The following is a 25964-nucleotide window of genomic DNA, read 5'->3' on the forward strand; positions in this document are numbered from 1 at the left end:
TTTTAAACACACCCTTGGACATGTTTCAACCACCACGGACAATATCATGTTTGTTTTTCAAAATTCACAGCTTCTTTAGGACTGCATATAAAAAAAGTTTAGAATAAGGAAAGCTTAGAGCATTTACTTTCTATCAAGCACTGGCAATCAATTACGCACAAGTATGTGATTTTGTTTTGCTTCTGTAGTTTACGATTATTAAGTCTATTTTTATGTTAAACTTCAAACATATTTAGTTGATAATTAAGTCTATTTCTTTGTTAAACTTCAAACATATTTAGTATAGTACGTGGCGGACAAGTGGACAAACAATCAGTGCTAAAAGCCTACATAAAGTGTTTACTTCAAAAAATCGAAAAGTCAAACAAAAAGAAAGGCTGCGAATATGGTAGAAAATATCCAAACTACCTATCGATGCCATTGATCAGAATCTACCAGTGAAACAACATTGAAATGTGTGTCAGGCTTGACACAGGTCAGTAGTTGGATGATACTAGCTGTGCCGAGTTTCAGGCAATCACATCTGTGTTGCTGTTAATAAATGCTCTGTGCCATCATATGTCCAGTAGACACACAGGACATTCTGTGAAACAGCTACCAGAGATCGAGATCCCTGCACTATAAAAACACAGCAGTAAACATACTGTCCAAACTTCAAAAAATGTTTACAAATGTGTGAGTGAAAGTGGCCAAACTTTCAACCTTGTGGTGAAAAATCCTACGTTGGTCGACTGTACACATTAAACTAGCTTTGACACTACTGAGTTTACATGACTTCTCTACACCATTCATAACAAGTCACACTTTTATCAAGGTGTGAGGTGTTTTAAACAGAGACTAATTCCCATATTGTACATTGCTGCAATATACACAACACCGTGCATCTGTGTTGTGTTATAATAATCCCTTGGTGTGGATGTTCCAAATTTTAAAAAAAGCAGTTCCTCCCTGAAGAGACAGTAGAATGGAGGGGTCAAACAACTTGTAGAACAAGCATGTCAATTAGGGAAGACGAGCAGCCGTGAAGCTCTGGGTCTGTTACACAGGAACTCCAGAGAAATAGCACTCAAGGGGGCTGTTAAGCCTGTAACAAATCGTTCTTGAGGATTAGCTCTGCAGGGAAATGTCAGGGTAACTGTTGCTATAACACAACATTTGCAAAAGAGGAGGAAGAGGGAGCAAAACTCTGTGTGTATTTCGTTGGCCGCTGAATATACACTTAGAAGATGGCCAGAAACTGATTCAAAGTCGTTACATAGGGACCAACTATTCATATGCTGAACAAACAAAGGACATTTTCCTGGTTTCGCAAAATAAATGCATTTCAGTAACAGCTGTGACAGAGTAAGCTGATATTATCTTTCAGAACATTGAGCTAACGTCTAACAGTCTGTCAGACATTGGAAACAAACGTTACAGTGGCTTGCAGTGTACGTCACACACCAGCCCATCCTTGCAAAGCTTTTATAAGTGGCTGATGTAAACCAACATTTACAAAGAGATTCAAGGAGGGACAAAATGGTTGATGAATGCATGGATTAAACATCTAAAAATGAAAAACCTAATACTACCCCATCAGTCACTCACTGTCTCAGGGAATGTGACAACATTTAACGTATCCAAAATAATTAACTTGAACTAAACTTAACAACTTTGTAAGGAAACCCTCAGCAGTGACAACGTAGATCTGCATGCGTGAGGTATACGTAACGTTATGTGCTGTGAAACCATTAGAAGCGCAGAAAGGAAAAGACGCAGTGTGGACAGCAGAGAATAAGACCAGCTTTCACAGTCTGGGAGGCCCGGAGCGAACAAGGTGAGCCGATGAAACTCCTCATGAGCTCAAAAATTAAAACCATCATGTTGATCTACCAACGTTGATGAATGACGACAAGATGTTACAAATGCCAAACACACATACACAGTCTTCATCGTGTCAGGTGAATTATTGAGCACTGGTCACTTGCCGTTCACTGTATAACTTGCAGTCATTGGTCATGCACCTTCTCCGGCGTCTTCTTGGTAGCCTTGTTGTTATTGTATGCTGCACGATGTCGCTTTAAAGGTTCATTATTAACCGATCTCTACTATATATTTATATATAGAAAAAAACTTTTAAACTAAACCACTGTATTGCTAATTGTTTTCTTCGCCACAGACTGCCCGCGTGAGGACAGGGCTTGGTTCTCGTTAATTGGTGACGCCCCCTCCCAGCCCAGGTAACTGTTAAAGGGGAGTACACACACACACACACACACACACACACGCACACACACACCTGGTTATACAGGTGCATAGGCCTAATGAAAAATGTATAAGGCCCCTTGCAGGGGTTAGAAGTTACTACTTTCGCCGCTGTGGGACTAATAAAGGATTATCTTATTTGATCTTGGTATAACACTTTCGAATCTCTACTGTTGAATGCACTGAGTCGAGTTGCATTATGGGTGATGTAGACAGCAGGGTTAGGGTTAGGTTTTTAGGGTTTTCATAAGGAAGAAGAATGCATGGAATGAAATAGATGATATCTCTGGTTCTGCATTGCTTTTCATCTTTTCCTCTGTCCATTGTGAATCCCACAACCTTATAGGAGTGCCATGTTGAAATAGATGTTAACTAAGTCTCCTGTTGGCTAATTTACATCAGGCTTTTAATAGACGTAATATAATGTAAATAAGACGTTATGCATCCCACGGGTAGTTTGTCCATATTCTAAGCTAAATAGGTAACTACATATATTATAAATTATTATATTGGCATTTAACAGCTACAGCACAAAATGTGTGCACATAGGTAGGGTGGGAGATACTTACAGTGAGACGATATAAATGTGTCAACCATTAGAGATTTTGCCATGTCATCTCTCTTGGTGTATGATAAGTGAATATCATAAACTGTATGATTTGATGCCCTTGCTTCTCATAACACATTATATGATCCTTTTTGAAATGAATAGATAGTGCTGCTGGAAAGCCAAGTATGGTTTACAGCTTATATCACCCAATAAAACAAAAACACAGTCAGACATGGAAGCCTAATGTAGCTAAAATACAATTTATTCCGGCTTTCAATTCACGATTATTACAATATTTAGAACCATGAGTACATTTTTCACCCTCGCATTGTGCACTATAATGAAATCTAATGAAGTGTTACATCAAGGCACAAGACAGCCATAGTTGTTGAGGGTTTTGTTGGTAGTGCAGACATTCAGTATCAGACTTCCACTTCACCTCACTGTTATGCTGATACAGGTCAGAATAATAGAATACAAGCAAAGACAGAGACAAACACATTGTCATCCCTCTAAGCAAAGGAAGAAAAATCTTTAAGTTTAGTTCATTTTTTTTCCTTGATGACGATGACACTAGTTATTTCTCTGTTTTTAAGCACAGACAAAGAATTAACACTGACAACTTTCTGAAAACAAGTCAGATCAGTCCATATTTGTTAAAAAACGGGCAACTATATATGTTCATCCAAGTGTTTGCAGGTAGACGATGATGCAGTTTTGTCACTCAAAGGAGGCAGTCGTTCCTAAAGAGCCAAAGAGAGGACAGAAAAAAGTTCAACTTCTAGAAAGAAAAGCTTTATTTCATAGATTGACAGTCGAGATCCACAGAAAGTAAGAGACACAGGTATCAAAGTTCCTTAGTTGTAAAATACCTTTTTGGCCACAGGGATCTCTCACAAAAAACACAATTTTATAAAGTTCATACACACTGAACCTGTCTCAAAGAGGACAGTAGAGTCAATCGGGTTTTTTTGCTGGTTGCAAATCAGGTTTGGTCAGCGTGTGGCACATAAATGACCATTAAGAGTAACTTGTGGATGTCCATACTTACCAACAAAATTAACATAATTGATTGTTATATCTAATTTCAGGAAATTTCAAATGTAGGTGCCCATTATAGGAATTTCACAATTCCAATATACATAATGGTAGAGCTTACACAAATCTGTAAAGTTGAATGATTTTGTTGAACTCGCTCTCTTGTACTTTATCTACACTATTATGCTTCAATGAGTGCTAACATACCATGTATCTGCTCTTGTGCTCACACAGGGCCGCGCCGCTTCCGTCTGCCAAACGCCTGGGCACCCACGTTGGTGGGAACAAAGTTGCTGTGTCCCAGTCCTCCTGACCGACTCAGGAAGTCAGCCAAGCGGTGGGTTACACAGGTGGCAGTGTTGCATCCCCGCTTCTGTGCTGTTGCATTACTTGCAAGAATGGAAAAGATAGTGAACACAGTAAGATACTCAGACATCTGAAAGACACACGTTTAACAGTATTATTTAGCATCAACAACAAATTAAACACAATGGAAATACAAAAACAGGAAATGATTCCAATAATTGTGTGTGCGTTATAGTCATGCTTACCCTTTTCTCCTTTCCTGTTTTATTCAATGAGTAATGTACAACCTATGTTTTCAATCTCGAATGAATTAAGAACAACTTCCATGTAAAAGATGAATTTATTAAAGGGGAACCAGGTTACTATGAAGAGAAAAATAATTAGAAAGGTTTTTAGCTGTTTCTATATTTTATTGTATTGTACAGAACTACCTTAGTAACACCATTTTTGGAGCTTTCAAGTCTCTGTCGAAATCGAATGCCTGCCAGTGGAAAATCAAAGCAAGGCTGTCTCTATGAAGTTAGTCAGACAAATAGGATCCACATGCATCAGCAGTCTTGTGAATGGAAACGGAGCTGGATGAACGAGCAAACGTTAACTCAGACAGACAGAAGAATAGAGTGGGCTGGAAACGAGAGTTTTAATTGTATGAGTTGCCGTAGTTTTCATATTGCTCAGAGAGACTTCGCTTCTTGCCAGGCGTCTGCGCTCCTACGTCGGTGCGGGGATAGGTTTGGAGTTTGTGAATATCCTGGGAGAGTTTGCCCAGCACACAAGTGCTTAAGCCGGTGCAGCGCTTAGAAATGGGTCTATCCAAGCTGTTAGGAACACAAGCAAACGTGCAGAAACAGGCTTACAGTAACTGTGGCATGCACATAAATATGAATAGTTACATGCATGATGTTCTAAAACGTCATGCGTTAAATTAATATTTGAAATGCATGCTAACAGATTTAACAGGCATATGAAGATATCTCGTAGTTGAGTTGTCATGCTATGCATGTTCAGTTTCTAGGATATCTATCATGCAGGTTCCCGCCTGTTCTTTGACATCATGCTCTCTTCAGTTTTATGACAAGGACACTTTCTTTCAGGCACATCATTTACTATTATTCTGAATAGATGGATGGATGAATTACTTACTGCAGTCCATGCATTAAGGGATTATGACAAAGAGTAGTTTTACATGAATTTCACTATATACACCTTGATAAAAAACAATAAAGACCAAAGCTGGAGCTGTTGGGCTTATAAACAAAAGTGTGTTATATGTTGCTATGATAAATAGATAGATAGATGGATAGATGGATAGATAGATAGATAGATAGATAGATAGATAGATAGATAGATAGATAGATAGATAGATAGATAGATAGATAGATAGATAGATAGATAGATAGATGGATGGATACCACAGCCTTTATTAAACTGTATTATAATCAGGGTTAACTATAATACGATAATACCTAAAAATAATAAAAGCCATACCTGTTTCCATCAGCTGTTTGGTGGTCTTGCTCATCTGAAGTGATCTGCATGAACTCCTTGATAGCTCTGAGTAAACTTTGGGCATCATCATTCGATAGTGTGACTCCATCTGACATTGACTCCTTACTAGATCTGAAAATAAACATTTGATTAAGTAATCTCTCCGGTTCTGCAACATTGGTTTCACTCATTTCAAAAGCTAACATGAACGTAGTAGCATTTTTACATCTATAAGCTTGCAAACTGATCTTTGGGAATTTGAGGAAATTAAGTTTATGAATAAAAAAATCAAACATATTTGGTTAGTTATGGTAAACAAGGAAAACTGTTCTGCAGAAATAGTTTTGAACACATTAAAAAAAATTAACATAATTCAAATAATCACAATGTTTCTTACAAGGTTAATCTATTTTATTCTTTATGGAATAATGCCATAACTCTCACCTGGATGGAGCTGCCTGTGAGACGTATATCTGACAACTGATCAGCACATAGGCAAGAAGGAGATTCCAGAGTTTCAGCATTGTCATGATTCCCTGTGAAAAACACATAGAATACAAACAAGGGAATCAAAATTGTTGCAAGGAAAAGTTTTTAAAATGTCCACAACATTTGATTCAAGTAAACATGATTTCTTATTAGTGCGGACTTACTCATCTAGTGCATGCACTCACTGCTATGAATCTTCTCTCTCTCTCTCTCTCTCTCTCTCTCTCTCTCTCTCTCTTACACACCCTCACTGTTAGAGCCGCTGAACTTGCGGAGGCTGATAGAATAGTTATTGGTGATATACTGCCACTGGAAGCTTTGCCAGCAACTATAACAGCAGCTCTGTCCATTAGCAGAATTAGCTGCAGCCTATCATAGATAGTATAACGTCATCAAACCAGCAAAGCTGCATCTCCCCACTGTTAGCACTCAGTATCCACCAGTACAGGTGGCTATCCAGTCTAGTCCTCACCTTCTCCAAAAAACACATATTCTGCTATTTATCTAACTCTTTAACAGTGACAGCATAATTTGAACAATCAACTAAAAAAACAGTCTTTTATCAATACTCACCGTGAGATAATAAATCTTCTAGTAATTAAGAAATTCAATGATAGTCTCACTTGTGAATCTGCTGAGCACTCTTTACAGTGCAGGGTTTTATATATGTCCCCCATGGGTGTCTTTATTAAGTGGTCATAGTCTATTGGCCAGTCAAATGGTTTAGCTCAAACTGCGAGCCAATCAGAAGTACTACGTCACTTACAGCAGGCCAGTAAAAGAGCTTGTACGTAACTGGCGTCAATAAATGGTCATCAGTGTGTTTAATTCACAAAAAACTGCCACGTATTTCAATGAGAAAACAAAACCTCACTGTCATAGTTAGTTTTAATTAAAATGGTCAGAGAATTTAAACATAAATCAGCAGTGCCTCCGTTATTGAAATATGTGATTCAATGTGATTTTTAATGTTGGGCCATTTCATCTGTAAGTGGTTAAGATGAACAAGGTTAGGGCTAATAAGAGGCACGAGATCCAAAGGTGTGCAGTACCTACTCACATACAGTGGGGACAAGATTCAGCACATTTACGAAGACAGTGAATGTCCACAGTTGATTCATGTTTCATTACGTATTACCAGATAGCAATGTCTTAAACTAAAAAAAAAAAACGTGTGACCTTTGTTGCAGTCATTCACTCAAGTTGCATTTTGAAATTGGCAAGAGGAACAGGGTCAAAGGTCAAGCGCATGGCTCAAATGTTCATCAGTATGCCATCTAACAGCCAAACAATTTGCAATTTGAATGTTTCAATATAATATTGCCCCATTTGACACTGCTGAACAATTTAGAAGTGTGTCTGTAAATACCAGAGTAATTTGTATCCAACGTGTTATTAGCTCTCGGCATCAGTTAACCTTGGTGTCAATTTCTGAAGCACAAAAGCACAAAGTAGATTTTAACTTCCCATGCCTCTGCATCAAATTCTATTCCTGACTTTTTCTGACTGTTTTGATCCTGTGCATTTTCATATTTTATATACAATAGGATAAAATAATGCCTTTCTTGAATGGGAATAGTGTCCATGGATACACTAAACCTTCCCACAGAATACAGTAGTGTCCATCCGGTTTCTCCGAGCTAATTACTGTGCTGTTGGTCTCTGGCCATCTTGTAATTCCCCTTGTGTAACAATATTGGATGATGTATCATAAAGCACCCTCCCTCCCAGTTAGTTTTGCGTCACAAGGAAACTCATTAGTGTGGATGAGCCTTTTAGTACTACTGAGCAGACCTGCAGGCTCTATACCAGAAGCCCTAAATTAGTCTCCAACAGCTCCATATGATGTCAGAAACTGCTCATGGAGGACTTAAGACTTTGGAGAAACCCAGTACAACCCAGTACAGCAGATATGTGAAGATAGAAAATCATGAGCATAGTACACCGATTCTGGATGTCAGTGCTCAAACAATCTTACTGTTTGAAAATTCACCAAAATGATTATAAATACACAAGTTAAAAGTCACGCTAACCACCTCTCAAACTCCGACAAGAAGGATCTCTTCCTCCATGACAAGAGCCGCCTTACACGAGTCTGTGTAAAAGTAAATACTCTCCACATTGTTTTGTACTCGAGGTGCTCCCAGGCCTTGGTTCACCACGGCCTGCTCTGATCAGTGACACGAGTTGAGGCAGAGAAATTACATTCCAAGGGGAAAAGAGTATTGTCAAGAATGCAATTATCTCACACTGTTCACAATCCCTAAAGTTTGGCACGAATTGGCCTGAACAATTAATTGCAACACAGGAGAGCATTCATGACAGAGAGGGCAGTGTTATGCTCAGTGCAGTGCTCATCAGTCTGAGCTGTGTCCCTGTGTGAACGTGTCTTCTCCCAGAGAGAAGCACCACTGTTCTTGGCTGGGAATAAAAAGTCTCAAAGAGAAGTTCCCTTTAAAGCTCACTCATATCAACATCTTGCATTTTTCGAACAGGCAGCAAGAGTAGATAATCAGCTGGAATGATACCACAGTTAGGCTATATACTGTATATTAAATATTTAAGTTGGTACATGAGGATTGTGGAAATTTGAGCATATGGATCATTGTGAGGTGAAGTGTACATCAGTCCTCTGAATTTTCGCCCTTCTAAGCCTCCATCCAGGCTAGTGTTGAATGTTGGAAGGCAAGCTGAACATTGAATAAGTCTTGACATTATACGGTCAGCTAGAAATAAAAAAAAATGCTCCTTGTCCAAGAATGTAGACAGATCCTCAATAAGAGAGGAAGAGAAACTCAGAGAATTTTATTTTTTTGTGAAACTAGAAAAGAGTCTACAACTGTTTTGGGAAGGGAGCAGTCTGACCAGGCAGAGACAGCTTCACACAAATATCACTATGGTACCTGATCTGCAGGAACACCTTCGCATGACCACTCAACTCACCTAAGCATAACAGATCCATTAAAAATGGCGGGAAATGTCAATGTGACTCCATTTGCACTACTGTCAGCTTTTAAGATGAAATCAATTGCCAGGTTGTAAGTGAGAATGTTTTTCTTGATATCAGGACCTGATAGACACAAATAGACAGTGGTTCATAGACACAAACAGTTGGACACCACTTTGGGGATGAGTTTTTTGGTTCAGTCCTAAAGTAGCAAGCTTTTAAGTGTTGTGAGTGTGAAAATAAAGCAATTGTGGCACTGTTGGCTGGATGACCTCTGAACCTACACTGGAACTGTCAGAATGGAGGAAGCAGAAAATTAACAAGTTAGTAAGTTGATGAGAAACTTTATTGTCCCCGTTGTGGAAAATTATCTTTGGCTTGACCACGAAGTGTTAAAACAATCCAGTGAAATTGTGAACACAGGCCAATGATGAGAACAAACAGCAACTGTGTGAAAACCTTTAATGGAAGTGAAGTGCCTGAAAACAGTTTACAGATCAGTCTCTGCACCTTCACAAAGAACATAAAATCACCCTCATTCCTTGCTCATGGAATTGCAAACATGAGATGAAGTATCCATTAGCAAAGGGACTTACACCTGCTGCTCTCCATTAGAAAGCTCACCAAACCTAGCATAATATTTAAACACCTGGCCGGTGGTTGCAGAGGGATTACAAGACCTCTTGATCTTCCTGCCACTTTCATTGTGTTCTAGGGAAAAAAAGAGGTTCTGGACAGCATTAGTATTACCAGGGAAGGTCGGTAATTCGATTTTTCCCCATGCACTTGATAATTCCAGTCATCCGGATAGTAAATAATTTACTGTAGAACCACAGTAGGGACCCACCCAAACGAACATGCCACACAATGCCCTACAGTTTAGCTAAACAGGAAGAGCATCTTCAAATGGCCTTATAATGTATAGCGACTGATGCTGTTCCACCACACATACAGTAAATGCATTAAATCCCATATATTGATCAGGAAATGAATACAATTATCCCAGGATAGGGTTATTATGACAATATGTAGAGAGGGGGGGGGGGGGGGGGGGGGGGGGGGGGGTGACATCATCAGGGTTATTTTAAATTGTTTATTTTTTATTTATTTTTTATTTTTCCAGATTAGATAACATGTTTGGGGTCAAGAAGTAAAAATGAAATGCCACACCTGACATGACCTGATAATATTTATGTCCTCTTTTTTTCCTTCCAGGTTCAACGTTTCCTGCCTTGTTGCTCCTCATATTACACCTGTATATTCTTGACATTTCCAAGAAGAAGCGGTCGTGATTATGTCAAATATGTCTTTCCATATTTCTTTTCCATAATTCTTTCCATGCCAAAATATGCTCAATGTTAACCACCTGGACACTCGTTGTGTCGCTGGTGTTTTGATTAATTCAACCGCTAACAAGATAATGCAACAGTGAGAACATGTTTATTTGATTAAATTTGACAGATGTGTTTAACGCTTCCAGAATAGCTTTTGAGTCTCTGGAGCTGGCAGGAAGCAAAGAAATAATTTGCAAGAATGTCCTCATTAGGTAGCCCTAACAAATATGAATGATTGGGAGAGGTCTATAGAGACTAAGTCTAAGAAAAAAGTTTACCAGCTGCCTCAGCAGGAAGGAACGGCTGGGAAAACAACTTCATGTCAGGTCAAGTTTAACTGATCACACAGCAGCATGGAGAGCATGGTTCTACTAAAGTGCTATAGTTTAAAACCCCATTAATGAGATGATAGTTTCTTGGGTTAACCCTTACAAGCTCTATCCGTTTTCAACTACAGACCATATAGCAAAAAGCTGTAGGCAAAACAATAAGTGAATTAATAAATAAATGTATAGTGAATACACTGTCCTACAGTTTTATGTATGTATTAAAAAGTGTTACCTGTTTTTAGAACATCCATGCACAGTCCTGCAGTTTTTAGCCAACAGGTTTGAAAAATCGAACACACAACGAATGCACGTTTGGAATGTGGTGCCTGCCTTAACCTTCAGCCTCTATCAGTAGTGCATGAACCTTCAACCTGTTTGAGTCAAGGAAACTGGATCAGCTTACTGGGGCAAAGTTTATTCATAAAAAAAATGTTTATGAATGGCAGTGGCACGGCCTCCCTACTCACTGTACCTTGCACATGTTTAAAAATAAAAACATGAATATATGAACCTGTGTATTATTTGAATAGCTTAGTATTGAATGCACAATAAAGAGGTATGTTTATACATGGCACTAGGCCCAGTTTAATATAAAACACAATTTTATACAATAAATATAGTCGGGGGTCTCTGCTCCATCTCTCGATCAGTTTGGGGGTCCTTGGCCTGAAAAACGTTGAAGACCCCTGCAGTGTAGTTCATCAAACCCACTATTAAAGTTGTAAAAACACTGAGGCATTGAGATGCTTTTAAAAATGTGCAAACCAGCGCTTTGATGCATGAACTCTTGCACACGCAATAATTGACATCACACTTTTGACAAATTGACACTTTTTTGTTCATATGAACTAAACTGGGCAGGATTGGCAACAGACCCATTCATATAAAGAGTTGCAACTGTAATAGAATGTTTAAACAAGAAAATAAACTAGATGAACATACCAAAACATAAATTAATTAAACACTTTGAAGTTGTATTATTGTGGCGGTATTGTGTCTTACTTTTTCCTGCTTCTGCGTTGAGAAAGATGTCAATATCTCCTCCTCACATGTGTGTGTACTGAAGAATAAATACTGTTCCACTATATTGTTAAAGCAATGGATTTAGAATCACAAAAACAATCTATTAAATGTTTTCGCTTGGGTTTGTTTGTTCATTTGGTTGATCTTTAGCTCTGAACATTTGATTTGTTTTTTCTAAAGAGCTCACCTTAAGCAATAGTTACTTTGACCACTACACACAGATGGAGCAGTCAACACAAATGAATTACATTTGAGGGAAGGAAAATATTATTTGAACCTTACTGAATGTGAGTTTGTTAATATTAAACATTTAAGATGAATAGTTCAGTAGTCATAATAGCTTGTAAGTAAGTTAATTAGCTGTCCCACCGATCACCCAAGAAGCCATTACCATGTTTCTTTTTCTTTTTCTTTTTCTTTTATAGCTTATTTGTGGTCTGAATTAAGATTTATGTGATTTATGTGCACGCAAAGAACAAAGAACAAGCTGCACTTAAACTCACGTCCACAATGACAAATGTAACTAAATGGCTTGCAGATTCCTGCCTTCACCTGAATGTTAAAAAGACTGTTTGTATGTTCTTCACAAAGAGGGCTTGCAAAGTGCCACTGGAGCCAGATGTTTATGTTGCTGGTGAGAGGCTACAGGTAGTGTTAGATTTTAAATATTTAGGAATTTTTATTGATTCTAATCTCTCTTTTAAAAAACAGGTAAAACATGTGACAAAGGTCGTAAAATGTAATCTCATGAATTTTAAATACATAAGACACTGTCTAACCATGCGGGCTGCAAAATTGTATTTGAATGCAATGAGTATCCCCCACCTGACCTACTGCTTAACCAGCTGGGCACAAGCCAGCAGCACAACATTAAAAGCTATTCATATTCTCCATAAACAAGCTCTAAAAACACTTGATTTAAAAAAAACAAAAGTCATCATCACTGCAATATTCTCACCAAACACCATATCCTGAGTTGGGAGAACATCATTAAATTCACTGATGTGTGTCTGGTTTTTAAAATGTAACTAACTACTAACTCCACTTCCCAGAAATACACGTCTACCTGAAACTTTAACATGGTCTATACAACATACTGAACATAAAAGCAAGGGTTGGTAATGTTGGTCAATTATCCAACTGAAAAATCCAGCCTAGTGTTGCAAACTCTTTTCCAATACAAATAACTAAATCTAGTGAGAAAATTCATTCAATAAAATATTGCAGGGATGTATTTTGTAAGCCGACTCCAGAAGTTAGCCCCGCACAGAAAATAAGATCTGTGGCAAGTTTATGATACTTTTTTTAATGTATTTTGACTAAGCATCATCTTTAAATATTTCATTGCATCTGAGTGATTTTCCCTTTGCTTAGCCAGTCAAACATCACACTGGAGTTCTTTAGCATCGTTTTCTTTTCTATTTGAGTTTTAAACTGTTCTGCTACTCTTGATCTTAATCCTTTTTATAACCTAGGAAGCAGCACCTCCCTACTGGGAGCTGCCTCTAAAATGTGTCTGCATTTTTGTCTGTGATTTCCTTGAAACAATGGCTGGCTCTGTGCCCACCGGTTTAATCCAGCCCACTCTCCCCTACTATAGGTTAATATGTTATATTTAATGTGATCCTACTTACATGCTTGATGTCAGTCTGTCTACTGCTCGTGCACGTGTTATTTAAGCAGCAAGACGCTCGTCTTGAGCCAACGTTTTACAACTTTCATATGGCTTGCATTAAGTGCAGTGTGACCAAGTGCATTTTATGGTGCGTGTCCCCCTTCTGTATGTTCATTCAAAGCTGCCCAAAAACCCAACCTATAGCCACCAAAATGATCCGGCTTATTGATCAAGTGCAGAACAAAGTTCACCAATAGTTGACACGGACTTTTCTGGCCAATCTTTGCTTTAGAGGCGGGGGATAGACAGTGTGCAAGATGATACATATGCGCTTCAGTTCTTCTGAGGAGAAGCCAAAGTCGGCAGAGGTAGTCTAGAGGTGGAAGAGAGATTGTTTTGAGAAAGATGGTTTCAATTCAATCGCAATCTCTGGTGCCGGTGTCCTGCGGACAGGCTCTTCTCGGTGTGGGCTGTTTGGCTGTCGCCCTCCTCGCTTTTCTGCTGGTTCGCCAGCTCGTCAAGCAGAGAAGACCACCGGGCTTTCCTCCTGGTCCATCTACCATCCCTGTGATAGGAAACATTATATCTTTGGCCACCGAGCCGCACGTCTTCCTCAAGAAGCAGAGCGAAATTCATGGACAGGTAACGATTCGGACTCGTTTTTATGACTGCAGTGCTTTTTAAACTCTGCAAACTTTGCAGTGCATGACCTTATGCCAGATGATCAGATTTGCATGACACACACACACACACACACACACACACACACACACACACGCACACACACACACGCACGCGCGCGCACGCACGCATTGCGAACAAAAGAGACTCGCTCTAACATTGTTTCTGCAGCATTTGGAGGAGAATAACCGACAAAATCAGGGGCCCCCGAAATGCACACAGAGTTTCTTTTGGTGGCAAGTTGTGCTTTTTAAAGTCAGACATAATTTAAGTGCAGAGCTGGATATCTTGTAAATGGAGAGATAACCTTAAATGTGGGTCAGTCTGTCTCATTCACTCACTGTCCTGAGCAGGGAAGTTTAACTGGCTCATGAAAACCCAGTTTGGACACTATTGACAAAGAGCGGACACAAGCAAAATGTTGCATCATGGCTACAATTGTGGTATTAATCTCACATATCTTGACCCGAGGCATTCATTTGCATAGAACTGTCTGCAAATAACAAAAGTACAGTGCTCATGTCGCAATGTGTACCTTTCAGATTTTCAGTCTGGACCTGGGAGGCATCCTGACGGTGGTATTAACTGGATATGACTGTGTCAGGGAATGCCTCTACAATCAAAGCGAGGTGTTTGCTGATCGTCCATCGCTGCCTTTATTCATAAAAATGACCAAAATGGGTGGTAAGATGATGTCATAAGATTACAATGCATACTATTTCTCATGCAACGGTATCTGAATCATTGCAGTTGCCACGATATAAGCTCATCTGCTTTATGTCTTTCTCCACCTTCCAAAGGGCTTCTCAATTGTAAATATGGCAAAGCCTGGATTGAACACCGTAAACTGGCTTGCAACTCTTTCCGTTACTTCGGCAGCGGCCAGAAAGAGTTTGAGAGGAAGATCTCAGAGGAGTGCATGTTCTTTGTCGATGCCATTGACGAACACAAGGGGAAACCCTTTAACCCCAAACACCTGGTAACCAACGCCGTGTCCAACATCACCAACCTGATCATTTTCGGTCAGCGTTTCACTTACAATGACCGCAACTTCCAGCACATGATCGAGCTATTTAGTGAGAACGTGGAGCTAGCAGTGAGCGGCTGGGCACTCCTCTACAATGCCTTCCCTTGGATTGAGTATTTGCCCTTTGGGAAACACCAGAAGCTGTTCCGCAATGCTGCTGAGGTGTACGACTTCTTGCTGCAGGTTATAAAGCGGTTTTCACAGGGCAGGGTGCCACATGTACCTCGCCACTATGTTGATGCCTATTTGGATGAGTTGGAGCGGAGCACAGGAGAACCCGACTCCTCTTTTTCCTATGAGAACCTCATCTATTCAGTGGGTGAGCTCATTATTGCTGGCACAGAGACCACGACTAATACCCTGCGCTGGGCCATGCTGTACATGGCTCTCTACCCCAACATACAAGGTCAGTTATAGTAGAAGCCACATCCCAATATGACAACATTTGACCCAGAGAGAGAGTTGATGGACATCTGTTTATCGGCTCCTCTAAATGTAATGCTTGTGTAATGTTCCTCATGAATAAATGCCTGAAGCCATCTGTTTTTCTCTTCAAAGAGAGGGTGCACAGGGAGATCGACAGCGTGCTGGCCAATGAGAGGGCACCCACTTGGGAGGACAAACAGAAGATGCCCTATGTGGAGGCTGTTCTGCACGAGATCCTTCGCTTCTGCAACATTGTCCCCCTTGGTATTTTCCGTGCCACCTCCCAGGATGCAAAAGTCAACGGGTACACAATTCCCAAAGGCACCATGGTGATCACAAACCTCTATTCAGTGCACTTTGACGAGAAGTACTGGAGCGATCCAGGTGCTTTCTCACCACAGAGGTTTCTGGACAGCAATGGTAACTTTGTGAGGCGTGAGGCCTTCCTGCCATTCTCCCTGGGTTTGTATCTCCGTTTCTCTTAGATTCCAATACTCTTGATAAAAATGATTGTGGCTTTAGGTTCTTTGATTAGTGAAACTGGAAGGTAATCACAGTATGTCCCAGGTCAGTGGTGACCTCAAATCAAATGCTGCCAAGCCATAAACGAAAACTCAACTGAAACACATGAATGTGCATCAGCGAGAATGGGGTCTTAAATACACTAAATTCTGTCTTTAGCTTAATTTTTCTCAGTGCAATCTACTTCCCCCTATAAATGAAATAGAAATGTAAAACTGTATGTGTCATGTATACATACCAACATCCCATCTACATAAATTCATACCCACCTTTGCATTACAAGACAAAATAAAATAAATATCCTGTTTGTTGAGATTAGAGCCAAAATATTTTCTCTCATCTCTCGCTCTCTTTTGTCATGTTTTATATAGTCCGTTACGATCACAGTTCATTGGCCGATAAGCATCCGTAAAATCCCCAAATTCAAAATAAATATCTGTTAAAAACCAAATGTGTTTACTTCAGCTGTAGCATATATTTATGATTTTCATTTTGTTCAAGTTCCTGTTCTCATTTTTTCCCCTCATCTGTAGAGTGTGTGTTCCCCAATGTCTTTCTTGTATTTTTGAGGACAGATGTTGTGTCTGTGTGTGTATGAGAGAGTCTAAATTAAAGAACTTTCTTTTTTTTCAGGGAGGCGGTGTTGCGTGGGCGAACAGCTGGCCAGGATGGAGATGTTCCTCTTCTTCACCACTTTGCTGCAGAGGTTTCATCTTCAGTTCTCTCCAGGAAGCATTCCCAGTGTCACTCCCAAACTGGGCATGACCTTACAGCCCAAACCTTACTCCATCTGTGCTGTCCGCAGGCAGCAGAAAAGTCCCTGCTTTGGAGACACTCCTTATCACAATTAGGCAAACAATTAAATACAGCTGGTTAAAATATTCAAGCCAGAATTGAACTAGTTTGCAGAGCAACGCAACCACATGATACAGGTGCATGAAGCTGTATCGCTCTGGACTGTAGCGTCCAGTTCCTGTGCATCACAGTTTTTCCAAAGGACTTTTAGGGATATAAGTAGCTCTTTACATATGAACATTTCATACAGTTTATACAATTACTATTGAATTCTTTTACTGAGCAATATGCATGTTTGCACAATACTTTTAAGCAGCAATGGAGGCGACAAAACTGTGTGCTGAAAGACATACTGGGAACAATTGCGTCTATTGATTTAGTTCTCTGTAGCTCAGAGTTGCTCTGACTCGAGAAAATGAAATGTCTATGAACCTTGGTGCGGTAGCGATGTCAATTATTGATAGTAAGTACACCTATGATGGATCATAGCCCTGTCCTCCGGACAGCTTCAGGTCAGACAAATTACACCACTTGTGGAGTACATGTGGAGCGAAATGTGACTTTCCAAGAAAGTTCTGAATACTGTGTGTTGGACATGGGCCATCACCTGAACTGACTCTGACCCTTCCTCTAGGGATTGCGCACTCTGGAAAATATGTCTCTTGGAAGGCAAATGCAACTCTGGTGGATTTCTAGAAACTGACTATGCAACACTGGTTTCTGCTAAATGGTGCTTATCAGTACTAACAGAGTACTGCATTTATGTTTGAGGTTAACTTTTGTTAGTCCTTTTTTTTTTGCAATACTGGTGGTATGAGTTTTGTTTTGTGTGTATTCATAAAGTCTTTCTTAAGATATTTAAAACATGCCATGTCATCTTTTAGCTGCTGCTAAATTGCTAAAACCCAACACTAAAATGTACAAAGATCACATATTTATTACTTGAGTGTTATCCACATGTTAAGACCCCAGATTATCCCTTTGAATACTTGCAGAATAATTTCAATAGGAGTATGCCTATTAATTCAGAGACGTACAATAATAATTAGCTATCATAAATTGTAAACTGTGTTGTTCATAAAGGTGAAAAGCAGCTGAGTCACCTATGCTCTAAATTTACCTCCCCCCCCCCCCCTTTGCACTGCTCTGCTCCCAGTAGAATACACTCGGACTTCAACACATTATGTGCTTTTTCTTCTGTGGCTTATTCACAAATTGAGCAGACACAGACAACATTAGCATCAATGTGGAGTTGGTGGACCTGGTGAATGCAAGTTCAATACTCTATCTCATTTTAGCTCAGTTTTTCTCTCCACCAACTCCTGAGGAAAATATCTGGTTCTTTAGCTGCTAAATGCTCCCCTATGTTCACCCAATAGTCGCTGGCTGCCGTTTGGTGCTGGGCAGGTAGAGTAGAGTGGGTTTTCAGAACGTTTTTGCCGAAAATAGGGTCCTGCTTCCGCCAAAAACGACACTCATGTGTGGTGTGAGCGAACCAAAACAGTAAAGTTGCAGGCCATAAAACCAAAACCATAAGCTAAAAGACACTGTGTTATTGTTAAGGAGAACTGCAGTCGGGTGAATATTGTCTGAGGGTGTGTGATCTTTAGCAACCTCTTTCCTATCACATGCAACGATTTGAGCCTTTGTTAACGTAAAGCATATTTTTAACAGCCGCTTTAAAGGCTCTGCACACCCACACAGGTGATTTCTGTTAATGTGGCTGATTAGACCTCTGCTCAGGCTGAAGTTGGTTGGAGCTCTGCAGGGTTTCATGCCCTTCTATCAAAAACAAGGGCGTACATTGTTCCCCCATATCAAGCGCAACCCTACCAAGAGTAAGAGAGATGTCAATCAAGCAGTTTGTACACATCCACTGACCTGAGAGGAGGTCTAATAAGGCGTATAAGTGCAAACACCTGTGAGAGTCTTTAAGGCGATACTCTTCTGTTTATTTTGGGTGGCCTGGACACAAAAAGTAGGTTATTGTAGTATATAGTGAGTTTATACAGACACACACACACTCACACCAATAAAAATCAATGAGAACGTCTGATACTTTAGGGATGGTGTTTTATGACAGCTATAAATAACAACAAAAATCAGTTGCCCCCACAATGTAGATAAGGGTGAATGGTTACATTAGACAAACGTACGTATATTGATGCTACATAAGGGTAACAACCATTCATAGATGTATTTATGGCACAATCATCAGAGGACACTGTGGTTTGAAAGACTGCACAGTGAGAAGCCAACAAACCTTTACAACTTAACGAGCCGGAGTATGTCGGGTCGGGAGCTACCGAGGATTTATGATCCAGCATGGCTCCATGTGAAAAAAACTGACGATAGAGTTGTCAGAATGCATATGGCTCTGACCTGAGTCCAACTCTGACTTTTACCACCGTCACTGCCACTTAGAGCCCGGTGAAATATTTGACTCGAGGTGTTTCTCTTGCGTGAACAGTACTGGAGCCCAGAGAGATTATGCCAATCAGTGTATCGAAGCCCACAAACTACTGTATGTAGGTAAAGTTTGGCACGAGTTGGGTCGACTGGGACAACAGTGATACAGAGAGATAATGAAGAATACAAGAGTGGTTATGAGACAGAACAGCGAGAGGCTGAAACCAAGTGTCAAATCAAAATCAAAACACCAAACCCCACAGTTCCACACCTGTAAATAGAAGTAGATAAAAACTCTGGAAACACAACGGTAATTACAGGATCTCAATGTACAACATGTCAGCTGCGTGTAGAAAACGGATGCATTCATTTGATTATTTAAAAAATATATATTTATATGCACATACTCTTTTGTACAGCGGCTAAACACTTGTTTGGTATTAAAATGTGCACACCTGTATCTATTGTTTTGTCTTTAAATATTACTGTTGATTTACACTGCTTACTTAACATTGTCTCCAGAGATTATGATTTTATAAGGTGACAAAGGAGCCAGGCACATATTCTGCCTTCCCTTTCATTAAACATTGTATTCTAGTGGAATGCCAAGAGTTCTTGAGACAAAAATAGAGAACTAGTAGTAGTATATGTATATATATATATATATATATATATATATATATATATATATATATATAACAAAACCAAAAGGGAAATGAACCCTGTATCCCTGGGTTTGGCAAAAACAAAGACATAATAAGGAAAAAGAGTTGGGTGAGCTTTCAATTGATCTAAACATCTGTGTTTGCCTGCTGACTGAAACACAAATAAATAAATATGTACTGTTTGCTTGAAAACAGAGAAGATCGAACATTGAAAAATAAATTACCCAATAAACTGCGAAACGGTGTTGCTGCAGGAGAGACTTTCGCTGTCTGCTAAGAATGGAGATAAGCGTTTCTCTAGTGAGGTTGTAAAAGGTTATGCAAACAGTGTCTGAATGGCCGAGAGACCGTATGCTCCTCTGTCACTGAGGATTTCAATTGCTTGAATTTGTTTGTAGTCAAGTCGTTCATTGAAAGATTACAAACTACTTCAGTCACCCAGATTAAAATTAAAATTCTTGCAAAATAAGTATTCAACTTTGCGTGAATCCTGAGTAGCCTTTAGAATAGTATTTAGAATCAAAACAGGAAAAATGAAGAATCCATTCATTGAAACATCACTCCTGATCTCAATGTTAAAACACCAGAGGACATTTCACAGATTAGAAATCAACCATCACTGAAAGGACACACAAAACTTACATATTAATAATCAAAAATGTGCTCTCTTTCTCCCTACTCATTCTCTCTATCACATTCCCGCCAAACATATTCACACACTCGAAACAAAATGAAGCAAGTAAAGTTAAAGAATCCCCCCCCCCCCCCAAAAAACAAAATATAGACGGGTGGTACACATGAGTAAAAGCATCAAAAATGATGCAGATATAATGCTCTTAATCAGTCAACATTTCAATAATGTCTCTGTGACTGAGTCTGATACAGTGTTTTGTGTCGCCAGCAAGGAGAGAGAACTACACAAGCCTAGGCTCTGGGCCAATATGGACTCAGTAAAGGTTCAGGCAGGCACATTTGAGAGATATATATATATATATATATATATATATATAATTCAAAAATATACCTGACATTGAAGCTGAAACAGTCTCAGTCTCTTGTCTTTCCGTGTTTGAACTGTTTGCTTTGGTAAAGGGTATCAATCGCTTCATGACGCTTGCTTCATTATTTTTCCTCTTTTCTCCATCTTTCATTTTTAAATAGACAGGAATTGTTTTGTACCTAAGGGAGGTGTAAGCGCTTCGTATTCAAGGCAGCATCACAGCCAGGTCACCATGGAGGGAAAGTCAAAGCTGGACCCTGTCTACAATCTTCTTCTTCTTCTGCACCTTTTCTCCTCAGCTCTGGTGCTTTTTTTCTGGGTGCGCTCGACTCTCCATGGGGTGAAAGTGCATAGGAGTTGGGCTCCCACCGTTGCAGCAAGGATCCGCTCACAGTAGTAAGGCCTTTTTGTTTCTCCAAAAACAATGTGACTGCTTAAGCATCTGAGTGTCTGCACAGTGAATCTTTCGATATGTGTGTGTGTGTGTGTTCATGTGAGAGAGAAAGAGAGAGAGAGAGAGAGAGAGAGAGAGAGAGAGAGAGAGAGAGAGAGAGAGAGAGAGAGAGAGGAAGCAAAGTGTGTTTTATGTGCATTTGTCAAATGTCTGTGTGTGTGTTTCTCACGTCTGTTTGTGTTGGTGAAAGGCAGGTGGTTGAGGGACTCATGTCCTTGAACTGCCTCTCCTCTTCTTCTTCACGCGTCTCTGTTCTTTCATTCGTTCTCTTGCTACTGCCGCTCCTCTCCCTCCTCCTCCTCCTGGATGACCTGGATGTCATCTGACGAGGAGGTGGGCAGGCCGGCTGGCAGGATGGGGAGGAGGCCGTCTGGCTGCTGCTTGCCGAGCTCTTTGCTCTTCTCCTCCTCCTCTATGGTCTTCTTCCACACCTTGTGGTTCTCCGTCAGGTGCTGCATAATGCTGCAGAACAACCTGCGGCGGCTCTTCCTCCTTTCTGCAACGAAGAAAACACAAAGAACTGTTGAAAAAAAATAAATCTAGATTGGTTTACTGTAATCTGTTTTTGCAAGCAAAGCCTGACAGCACTGATGAGCTGTTAGTGTCTTACTTGGGGCCAGCTCGTCCTCTAGCTCATCATCTTCATCCTCATCTTCATCTGTGTCTGTGTCCACCTGCCCCTCCTCATCGTCTTCATCTGATCTCTCTTCATTAATCCAGTGGCCCGGAAGAAGACCAGCGGCATCATAGGAGTTACAAAGTGGTCCTACAATGTGAGTGATGAAGGACTCCTGCAGCTTTGCCAGCTGCGGAGAGGAGCGGTCCATGAAGGGGCTGATGGGTAATCCCAACCTAGCCTCCTCATCACCCTGCAGATTAGAAACAAAGATTATGGTCTCGGGGACATAGATCTTCAATGATGAGCCTTGATATAAACTACAATCACAGTAATGGGAAGAAAGCTATTAGTGTTACAGTACTCTAACTAACATTTGTTTTGATTTATTGTTTTTTTATTATGCAGAACATTTCCCATGCAGGACAATAAAGACTCAACTGAGCTGAGCTGAAAGGTCCTCCTTAAACTATTAATTGTCATATAAATTTGCCTCTCTACATTAATAGATGTCACTAATATAACTAATCTCTCCCTTTTGTTGTTGTTCCTTGTCCTGTCCCTTATTTGTAACTTTGCTGTTTAGATGTTGAAAAGTGTCAGACATGTGTTTTCTGTGGAGGCGTTAGTGCTGGGAAGGGGATTACTTTAGGGTATAGATTTCTGCCGTTACTGACATATTACGTTCACGAGAACGGACCGGACGGATTGACGGACCACCCGAACACATAATGCCACAGATGTCGCCGGGCACGGAGGCACGAAGAACAAGAGAATCTTGTTCGAGGTATTCCTTTTTACCTGGGTAAAAATGCTAAAGATGAAGATGAATCGATGAAATGGTCTGTGTCAACTGAATACACATCAGCATGCAGTCTGTACCTGCTCATAAAATTCATTGACGATGCCTTCTGTCCACTTGAGGTGCAGGTCACGGACTTTGGCCGGCCCATTGATATCTGCCAACTTGATACACACTTGACACACCAGCAGCCTGTCGTTCTCATTGGTCCAATCAATTCCTGGACTGTTCACATCATTCACCTGTTAACAAACAAACAAAGATGGATGTCGTATTACAAATGGTCAACTGATTTTTCCTGCATCCATTACGCTGCGTACTAATTAGTCGCTACTAACTAAACGTTAACGTACCAGCCTAATGTTTCAATCAATATTTTGCCAGATATTAAAGTATCAATAAATAGATAATGATCTATTCTGGTCATATAACTCATCTCAGACCTTGGCATTGAACTCAGCCAGGAAGTCAAAGTGCTTCTTGAGGTCTGTGGCCAGTATAGCCTCGATGACGAGGAAGCGAAATCGCTTGAACTCCACATGATCCAGGTTGACCAGGAAGTTGAACTCGGGCCGGGACAGGTAGAGGCTCCAGGCAGACGCAGCGTGGTGGTTCTCCAGCACCGACCTGTCATTGTACAGCACCGCCTACACCACACAGGAGGGAAAAGCCAAGTGGTGAGCGAGGGGAAAGATCGCACGCTAAGAAGATTCCTCCAATTTCCTCTAAAATGTCAGCAATAAATCTGCTTACATAATACGTCTGCATAGGTGTTACACAATGTGTTAAGGCTTTAAAAATAGAAAGCACTCAGGAAATGAGATAAACGGGACTTGAGGGTATTTGGTTATGATTGTAGATATGTAATCGCCTCAAACGCAAATATAGCTGAGGTTAGAGACAGGTTAAAAGTAGTTATGAGGACATTAGATACCACATAAGCTCACTGGCAATCAATAGGTTCAGGGTTCCCTCTCCCTTCGTTCAACCCGTTTTCCTGGGACTTCTACAAAACACAGACAGTGTGAGTGCTATCAGTGGTCATGTTGAGAAATTACAATATTTAAACAGGGGCATGCAGTTAACCTTTCCCCCGCTCATTTAAATGACTGTTGACAGTGAAGGAGCACAATGGGGATCAACTGGCTGTGTGGAGTGGAGGTAATCTTATACATGATCTCCTCTTCAGACATAGTTTGGACAGTATATTTAACTTTGTGTTAATCTCAGGACATCAAATAATGAAAGTATTGTATTTACGTAAATCAAGCAGAAATTTTGCATCCAAAAAGGCTACTGTTAAATGATACTACGCATAGCTTGGCTTTGTGTTATGTAATATGTAAGGACATGCCATCTAATGAAAATGTTGACTAGGAAGTTACAGATTGTACAACTGTAAAACTGCAAACATAGGGTTTCTGTAGGATACTCATAATACATGAGAACAAAACACCATTTTGAATGAATTGTTTCTAGTTCCGCAAATACACGTTAGGCAGTCAAGATGATTAAGAGGTATGTAAAAACTAAAGAATTATGATGATTTAAAAAATTAGACAAAAATAGGATATGCAGGCAGTGCATTTCGTGTGGCTTAGTGCATGTGTGGGTTGATCATTCATGACTATTTGTGTTGAGTGGCAGTTTTTCTGTTGTCAGGCAGACGTGCAGCAACCACCAGGAGCCACTCAGACAGACTTTGTCACTACTGCAGAGAGACAGATGTGTAATTTTGTGTTTGTACACAGGGCTTGCCTCGGGGACAAGACGTCAGTGGTTATATTTGCCTTCCTGTTAGAAGGCAAGTTGCAGACCTGTTGCAAGCAGTGTCCCTCACCGTGGAGTGGTTACCTTAGTACAGTACAGACAAATGCTGATACTGCAGCAAATGCATTTCATTTCACTAATATCCACGGATGATATTGTGTATTGCTTTGTAAAGCTTGGACAACTGCAATAATAGTGCACATACACACGTAATGTACGGGTGTAATAGAAAAGTATAAAGAAAGCACTGTGCTCCGGTGTTCACAAGGATAGCCAGCAAATTGGCCACCAACTTTGGGAAGTATAAACGCATGTAGTTCAGTTTAGTATCAAGGTGGCCAGTTTAAAGAGGGGACTAATCTGACAACCAATGATCGAACGCCAGTTACCTTTGGATATACTTTTGTACATCTTCCGACACAACAGTTGTGGTTAAATGTCAGTTTGCACAAACCCATATTTTGAACATCTGCTCCTGTGTTTCTGTAAAAACATGTGTGTTTATGTGTCCCAGTGAGCTTCATAAGTTTGTCCATTTATGCTACAAAACTTAAATAAATGCTGCAGGATACCTGAGATGCATTAGTGGCTACTAGAAAGGCATTTGTGCGACCGGGATGGTCATAATCGTGCATTGCAGCTGCTACATAAAGGGCCATGAGCTCCAGGGCAGGTATGTTCCAGGTCAGGCAGCCATAGCTGTCATCTGAAATCGAGGAGCTTTTGGAGGAGGCGTAGGATATCCTGCCTGGAGAGATCCCACTATCTGAATCTGGAACATGACAACAAACATGATGGATGTCAATGGATGTCGCAGTGATGAAAAATAACATGTAGGTCTACACCGTCATTGTGATATTGTTGTGGCAAAAACAGGTTTGAATTGTGGCTTTTCCCAAATAGAGCAAAACCTTACTTGTGACTTATCTCTATAATTTAAGCAGAAATTGGATCGAGAGCACACACACACACACACACACACACACACACACACACACACACACACACACACACACACACACACACACACACACACACACACACACACACACACACACACACACACACACACACACACACACACACACACACACACACCTCAACTCAATTTCTCATATCACGGCTGATTTCTCATCCCCTTCTCTCTGTCCCTTCTTATCAAATGACAGCTGTTCTGGCAGCCTCAGTGTTAGACGTCAGCGTTTAAGTCTCAGGTCATTTTTAATGGAGCTAAACTATCATCAGCAGAGACCAGCCTGGGAATTTCTGCTTTTTTAAACTAAACTATCTTCAGATAAAAAAAGCCACATCCCACAAAAGAAGGAAATTCTAAAAGCCACAATCAAAATCAGTCAGATTTACTGTATTTCTAACATCAGAGCGTGTCCAAATAATATTTAGTCCACAATCTCTTAATGAAGTAGTAGTGTACAC

The 25964-nt window shown here is 40.2% G+C and overlaps 3 protein-coding genes across 3 annotated transcripts in view; 1 reads left to right on the forward strand and 2 right to left on the reverse strand.

Moving 5' to 3' along the window:
- Positions 1-4674: 4674 nt before the first annotated feature.
- On the reverse strand, positions 4675-6156 carry calca (calcitonin/calcitonin-related polypeptide, alpha). Its single transcript, XM_076110235.1, has 3 exons — positions 6071-6156; positions 5627-5752; positions 4675-4956 (listed from the first exon to the last, which is right to left on the reverse strand). Exons 1-3 carry the CDS (start codon positions 6154-6156, stop codon positions 4779-4781), a joined length of 390 nt encoding a protein of 129 aa, XP_075966350.1. The 3' UTR covers positions 4675-4778.
- A 7612-nt stretch (positions 6157-13768) lies between these two features.
- On the forward strand, positions 13769-16870 carry cyp2r1 (cytochrome P450, family 2, subfamily R, polypeptide 1). The gene is made up of 5 exons (XM_076109736.1): positions 13769-14005; positions 14587-14728; positions 14845-15477; positions 15630-15959; positions 16653-16870. Exons 1-5 carry the CDS (start codon positions 13769-13771, stop codon positions 16868-16870), a joined length of 1560 nt encoding a protein of 519 aa, XP_075965851.1.
- A 2000-nt stretch (positions 16871-18870) lies between these two features.
- pde3b (phosphodiesterase 3B) overlaps positions 18871-25964 on the reverse strand; it is a 40853-nt gene continuing 33759 nt past the window's right edge. Inside the window, exons 12-16 of the mRNA XM_076109734.1 lie at positions 25103-25302; positions 23204-23407; positions 22841-23002; positions 21953-22211; positions 18871-21838 (exon numbers count right to left, since the gene is read on the reverse strand). Of these exons, the coding sequence (XP_075965849.1) occupies positions 21615-21838; positions 21953-22211; positions 22841-23002; positions 23204-23407; positions 25103-25302 (1049 nt within the window). The 3' untranslated portion in view covers positions 18871-21614. The remainder of the gene's footprint in view (positions 21839-21952; positions 22212-22840; positions 23003-23203; positions 23408-25102; positions 25303-25964) is intronic.

This window comes from Anarhichas minor, unplaced genomic scaffold, assembly GCF_050575085.1.
Source record: "Anarhichas minor isolate MPS153535 unplaced genomic scaffold, ASM5057508v1 ptg000042l, whole genome shotgun sequence".
NCBI classification, from domain to species: Eukaryota; Metazoa; Chordata; class Actinopteri; order Perciformes; family Anarhichadidae; genus Anarhichas; species Anarhichas minor.